Source organism: Chionomys nivalis, chromosome 10, assembly GCF_950005125.1.
Source record: "Chionomys nivalis chromosome 10, mChiNiv1.1, whole genome shotgun sequence".
Lineage (NCBI taxonomy): Eukaryota > Metazoa > Chordata > Mammalia > Rodentia > Cricetidae > Chionomys > Chionomys nivalis.
Genome location: NC_080095.1, coordinates 11,998,799 through 12,005,571, shown reverse-complemented (window position 1 = coordinate 12,005,571; position 6,773 = coordinate 11,998,799). Strand labels below are relative to the sequence as shown.

The window sequence follows — 6,773 nt, the reverse complement described above, 5'->3', positions numbered from 1 at the left end:
CCATCCCAAGAATTATCTGCACATTTGTGCTCCAGGTTCACTGTGAGATCCTGTCTCAAAAATAAGATAGAAATGAACCAATAAACACACTCAGTCTCAACTCTAGCCTTCGGGCACATGTGCATACACAATGCAAACACAGTCTAGACAGTTGTGCTTTCAAGCCATCCAAACATTGTCCTTACCCTGCATGGGACTCATGGTTTATAGTTATTTAGAATTGTGTCATGGAAGTTGCAGACCATGGATGAAATACTTGCTATAGAAGTCAAGAGATAAACTCCTGGATACTTATTCCTTCTCAACAACTTTACAACTGCACTTCCTATTCTGGGGACTTCCATTCCTTTTCCAGCCATGAGAGTGGCTCATTTAAGTCTCTGAAAGTGAGATATGATATTTGTCTAAGTGTTTAATTCCTATTTTTAGGAGTGTTTGGTTCTTAAACTTAAGACATTTCACATGGTCACAAAGCACTCTATCACAGAGCTACAAGCTTAGATAAATATTTTAAAACATCACATTATTCTACAGAAAATATTTTTTGAAGACTGCATTTATGCACTACTAAAATATACACCAAGAACCACAATTTTTTCTTCATACCCAGCACTTTTACCAGATTCTGTAAAGGATCAATCTTCTGAGCATGGATGTCAAGAATGTTGGGGTAGGGAGGATAAACAATCGAAGAAAACAGAAGGAAGAGGACAAGGAAAAGTAGAGGGAAACTTCACGCTCAGCTGTTGACTCCTATTCTGAGTCTGGACTCCTTGACCTTTTCAAGACTACTGTGTAGTTGAACACATGTGCTGGAATCTCACTACTCATGTTCAACTCATACACCTGAATAAAAAGGTAAAAGTGAGAGCAGACTGCACATATGAGTAACAGTGTCTACCACACATTGAAAAGAGAAAGACAGAGGCTGTTGAGCATCATATGTCATCACACACACATACACACACACACACACACACAGAGAGAGAGAGACAGACAGACAGACAGAGACAGAGAGACAGAGAGAGAGGGAAGTTATAGAGAAAGTGTGAGAGAGCAAAAGAGAGAGAGAAAGAGGGAGAGTGAGAGAGAGTGAGACACTGAGAGAGACAGGTAGACAGAGCTAAGGGGAAACCAGGGAAAACAATGTAATAAATAAACACACACAACCCAGCAGGAAAATGAAATTGGAATAAATATTTGGACATTCGAGGATTAGTACACTCTATACCTGTAGAGAAAATCCCTAAGTGTGATATGGAGAGGCAGTGCAGACACAGAGAAGTTCAGTCTTCCATGCTTCTCTGAGCAGGCTCTTCTGTGACCCAGATATCTAAGTGCTCTCAGTGCCCCCTGCTGGTCTTGTGTGCCCCACAGGGGTGTTTTTGTCTGAGCTCACAGTAGCATTCACTCACTGTGTCTCTTGCACAGTAATACATGGCTGTGTCTTCTGATCTCAGACTGCTCATTTCCAGGTACAGAGTGTTTTTGGCATTGTCTCTGGAGATTGTGAACCGGCCCTTCACAGCGTCGGCATAGTAGATGTAACTACTCTTACTACTAATGGATGCGACCCACTCCAGCCCCTTCCCTGGAGCCTGGCGAACCCAGCTCATTGCATAACTACTGAAGGTGAATCCAGAGGCTGCACAGGAGAGTTTTAGAGACTTTCCAGGCTGTACTAACTCTCCCCCAGACTCCAGCAACTGTACTTCACACTGGACACCTGTAACCATAAAGAATTCTGGTTAGAAAACTGTTACAGATGATATTTTTCTTTTTCTCATGTCCACACAACACACAGCATCTAATCTTTATGAATCACCTTTTAAAATAAGGGTAGAGAAAACCAATATGAGTCCTAAGTCCATGATGAATGACCTGTGTTCAGTGCTGAACCCTGACTGGTAGGATTTAAGGATTCAGGGCTGGTCTCCTCTGCCAGGGCTGCAGGGTCAGGGCAGGCCTAGTTTTTATGGGTACAAAGAAGCCTTATTTGCATATCTTCCTGTTACAGCAGGCTCTGTAGTTGGACCACTGCAGAAGGCAGTACTCAGAGCAGATATAAGACATCATATACACTGATGACAGTTATGGAAATTGAAGCATTAACATAGCTCTGAGTACACATTTTCCTTGTTAGGGATTCACCACACTGTATTTTCTTCCCTTTACCAACATGCGTAGTAAATGTTGTGTTCTCATACATCATGTCTTTTCAGGATCAATGTGAAATTTAAAAGCTCTACACAGTTGTGTTCCTAGATATTATTATTATATTATTATTTCTGTCTGTCCCTTCGTCTCTACTGGACATGGCTTCATTCTGAGGTGGATCTTGGGTAGGGTGACATCTGCCTCTAAGTGGAACTCCATTTTTGTGACAGTAACAAATGAAATTTTTCTGTATTTTCCTCAGTTCTGAGAGATCCTGTCCTAAGTACCCAGGATGTTTGCAAATGAGACATTTCTTGTTGCTGTCTGTCTTCCTCTCAGTGATTGCTATGGAGACATATTTATATTTGCAACACTAAATTGTTTTCATCCTGAAGTTCTCCCTATGATCACTTTTACTCCCCACTGTGCCTTTCCTTTTCCAAACTTGATACCAGGCAACACATGGCTGCCTTCATGTTAACTTAGGTCAGTTTTTATTTCTGCATATTTGTGTAGTCAGCATAATGGGACATTCAATAAATTTTTATAACAAAACACAGAACTTTGGCATCAGTTTGATATTTTCAGAAGGCTCTGTTTATTCTTCCAAATTTTCATGCTTTCTACCCACTCAGCCCTTTTTTCTCACTACACCCAAATTTTCCTTTGAAAACCCATGTATTATCCAGTGTTATTTCCCTCTTGTCCTTCACTTCAGATGTCTTGTCTTCCATTCTAGTTCCAAGCCTACAAAACAGAAGCCAAAACACCACATACACAGAGTCTCAAATATACAATCTGGATTCTACATAAGGCAGAAAATGTCCTTCCCAATCTTCAATATGTTGTGTGATATAAGATTTCCAGTATCATTCAAGTTCCTCCAAGGCTCAGAGAACACTGAGGAAGAGGAGGCAGGAAGAATGTAAGGAGTGGAGCACAGGGAGGGGTGCTGTGAAATGCTGTCTTCTGGATATGACAATCATGGACTCATAATAGCTGCTGTTGTCTTTATAAATGTAAGTAGAGACAAGCCAGCCAAAACCCTGATATAGGTAGGACTGATAATTCCTTGTCCCTGCTTTATTACTGAGGAGCAGTTGGAAATGTATTTTTCTGGACAAGGGATATAGTCACTTTTTTGAGGGTATGGTCACTGGTATGTTTGCAATAATGCAGTGCTTGAGTTCACACTCATGCACCTATGGACAGCACTAACTGTGCTTAAACACATGTAAGGTTGGTAGAGCCCCATGTTTGGAATATGCAGGAGACGCTTAATGGAAAAATACCACATGTAGAGAGTCTAAATAATAAGGAAAAATAGTAAAACCTATATAACTGAGGTTCATAACTATAAATTTAGAAAGAAAATGATTAAGGAATACTAGTAAGAATCAAATAACTTGGTAGGCAACTTTATCTGGGACCATCTTCCCATCCAGCTGAGAGCTGGTGGAGTCCTTCACTGACTTCTAAAAAAAAAAATTAATTTGCAGATAATCCTATACATCATTTGTAAAATTCTTTTCACATTTGTTTAGCTGTTACTTTATTCTAAGGTGACATTATCTCATCATCAGTCAGAATTAGGAGAAATACATCTAATTCCTGGAACTCTTTCAGGGCTCATGCTGCAATAATAGTTATTCTGACATTAGATTCCCTTTTTCTTTAAAATTATCTAGAACAAATCAGAGGACATACTGAAGAGAAGAGAATTTCAACTCCATCTCTATAAAGAACTGTCACGTCTTTTCTATTCCAGAGGGAAAACTTTGTGCCTATTTGTTCAATAATTTTTTTACATTAATATAGATATGTGAAATCTTTTAATTCATATTGGTAGACTCTCCATAAAATGTTCTGGAGATTCTTGGTCAAATGCAAAATCCTTCTTATTAAAATAGAGGTATTGGTTCTGATATATTTTATGCCCAACAAACTCATTAAAAGTTTTACCCTGTTCATCCATTTCAGGAACAACCATGTAAGCTGATCCTAACACTGACCCTGGAAAATATGACAGTGGAAACTTTGAGTTCAATATAGTGTGGAGTTATTCAATTAACTGTTCTGTGTTCTTCTGTCAGGATTCTAAGAATGTAGTCAATGTGGTCTCCAAAGCTTTGTCACATACTATTGGTGTCTATGCGTAAATTTCCAGAGAAGCTTAAGCCTCAGATGAAAAGATTCCTTTTCTTCCTTTTTAAACCTGCCCCAAGCCTATGATCCATTAACATGGAACCTACAGGCAACACGGCTTCTCTGAAGGACACGTCTCAAATGTGAGACATCAGGCTCTTCTAGTCAGCAACATCAGAGAGTGCAGAGGAGTAATTCTGAGAACAAACAAAAGTACCAACAAAAGTACAAACTGTGAAAACCATAGAACTCAGTTGTCTGTGGTAAGGGTTGAAGAGAGATGAACCAGAGATTGGAGCTGTTGTCTGTTGGGATGTGCTGAGAATTTTGTGGTCTGAGTTGCACCATATGTCTATATAGAAATCATTAGCCTGGACTTTGAGGTGCAAGCTAATTGTTACAGAAATGCAAAGACTCAAAAATAGAATCTTAGAGCAATTTAACAATTGTACACTTTTATAAGGTCCTATTAGTTCAGAAATAGAAATCTGTGGATGGTTTACTTTCTAAGCTAACTGTGGAAGTTAGCATCAATTCAGGGAAGTTGTGGTTTCTCTACAACAAGTTTAAAATAAAGATGAATTAATGATTATTCAAAATTCTGAAGCTGTCTTACAAAATTTACAGTCAACAAGTTTCATAATTTCAGAATCTGATATACATATATATGTATAAATAAAATATATAATTAATGTGCTCAGTTGTCTGACAAGAGGCAATTAGACATCTTAGAGTATTGTGGGGGAACAAAGAATTTTAGTGTGCAATTAAAAAGCAAGATTAATATGTTATTATGAGTAAAGGGTACACTAGAAGATTTACTTCTGTGGGAAAAAAAAACAAATATCATATCAAACAGGTGTAAATACAGCATATTCCTGAACTTCCTAGTTTCTAAAATGACCACCACTTTTTCTGGGAGTACCTGTTTGTCCTCAGCATCCCATGTCGGTCTGAGTAGTGAGGTTTCTGTCCAAGCTCACACTGGAGATCTTTCACTGTGCCTCTGGCACAGTAATACATGGCTGTGTCTGAAGTATGCAGATTGTTCAGGTTTATGAAAGCATAGCTCCTGCAGGTATAGTGATATTATGTTTGTCATATTACAAATAAAGCTTCCTGAAGATCAGACTGCAGAACTAAGACACTAGTTAGCCGTAGAGGCCAGGAAATGGTAGCACACACCTTTAATCCCAGCACTAGGAAGAAAGAGGTGAATGGATCTCTGTGAGTGAAACCTTAACCTCGGCTACAAGAGATTGAATATTCACAAAACAGAAACAGAGTTCAGACAAAGGTTATCCCAGCACCAGGGATCATATGTCTTTAGTCCTAGCAATAGGGAGGCAGCGACAGGAGTAACATGGATGGGCAGAAGAGGAATATAAGACAGGAAGAGACAAGAGCTCAGATGTAGTCTGAGGATTCAGTAAGAGAAGCTGTCTGAGGTTTTGGAGAGAAAACATTCAGTGAGAACATTTGTAGAGACAGGATCTTCCCCCATTTAGTCTGAGCATTGGCAGAGATAAGAACTCTCTAGAGGCATGTGATTTTAACTTTTTATCTGAGAGGAGATTCAAAGGATTGATTTTCATACATACAAGTGGTCTCAGAGTATTTACCTGTCCACTCAGGAACTCCAAACCTGGATATATCCTAGTTTCTGTTTCTGTTTGTCTGTGTCTCTGTCATTATGTACATTTTTTAATTAAAAATTTGCACCTCCTCCCCTCCTCCTATTTCCCTCCCTCTCCCCCTAGTTGCTCTCTCCCTCCCTCTCCAGATCAAAGGGCAGTTAGGGTTCCCTGCTCTGTGGGAAGTCCAAGGTCCTCCCATCTCCATCCAGGTCTAGGAAGCTGAGCATCCAAACAGGCTAGGCTCCCACAAAGCCAGTACATGAAGTAGAATCAAAACCCAGTACCATTGTCCTTGGCTTCTCAGTCAGCCCTCATTGTCAGCCAGTTTCAGAGAGTCTGGTTTGATCACATGCTCCATCAGTCCCAGTCCAGCTGACCTTGGTGAGCTCCCAATAGATCAGCTCAACCATCACAGTGGGTGAGCGCACCCCTCGCGGTCCTGACTTCCTTGCTCATGTTCTCCCTCCTTCTGCACCTCATTTGGACCTTAGGAGCTCAGTCTGGTGCTCCAATGTGGGTCTCTGTCTCTATCTCCATCCATTGCCATATGAAGGTTCTATGGTGATATGCAAGATATTCATCAGTGTGGCTATAGGATAGGGTCAGTTCAGGTGCCCTCTCCTCAGCTGCCCAAGGAACTAGCTGGGGACATCTCCTTGAACACCTTGGAACCCCTCTAGAGTCAAGTCTCTTGCCAACCCTAAAATGGCTCCCTTAATTAAGATATATACTTCCCTGCTCCCATATCCACCCTTTCTCCATCCCAACCACGCCATTCCCCCAAGCTCTCCCCATCCTCCCCTTCTCCCTTCTCCCTCCCCCTCTCCCCTTACC

The 6,773-nt window shown here is 40.5% G+C and overlaps 1 gene segment (V, D, J or C); it reads right to left on the bottom strand.

The window, feature by feature from the left end:
- Positions 1-753: 753 nt before the first annotated feature.
- On the bottom strand, positions 754-1,871 carry LOC130882870 (immunoglobulin heavy variable 3-21-like). The segment is given in 3 exon segments: positions 754-846; positions 1,416-1,726; positions 1,826-1,871. Coding segments are annotated over 3 exon segments (450 nt in total).
- Positions 1,872-6,773: the final 4,902 nt, after the last annotated feature.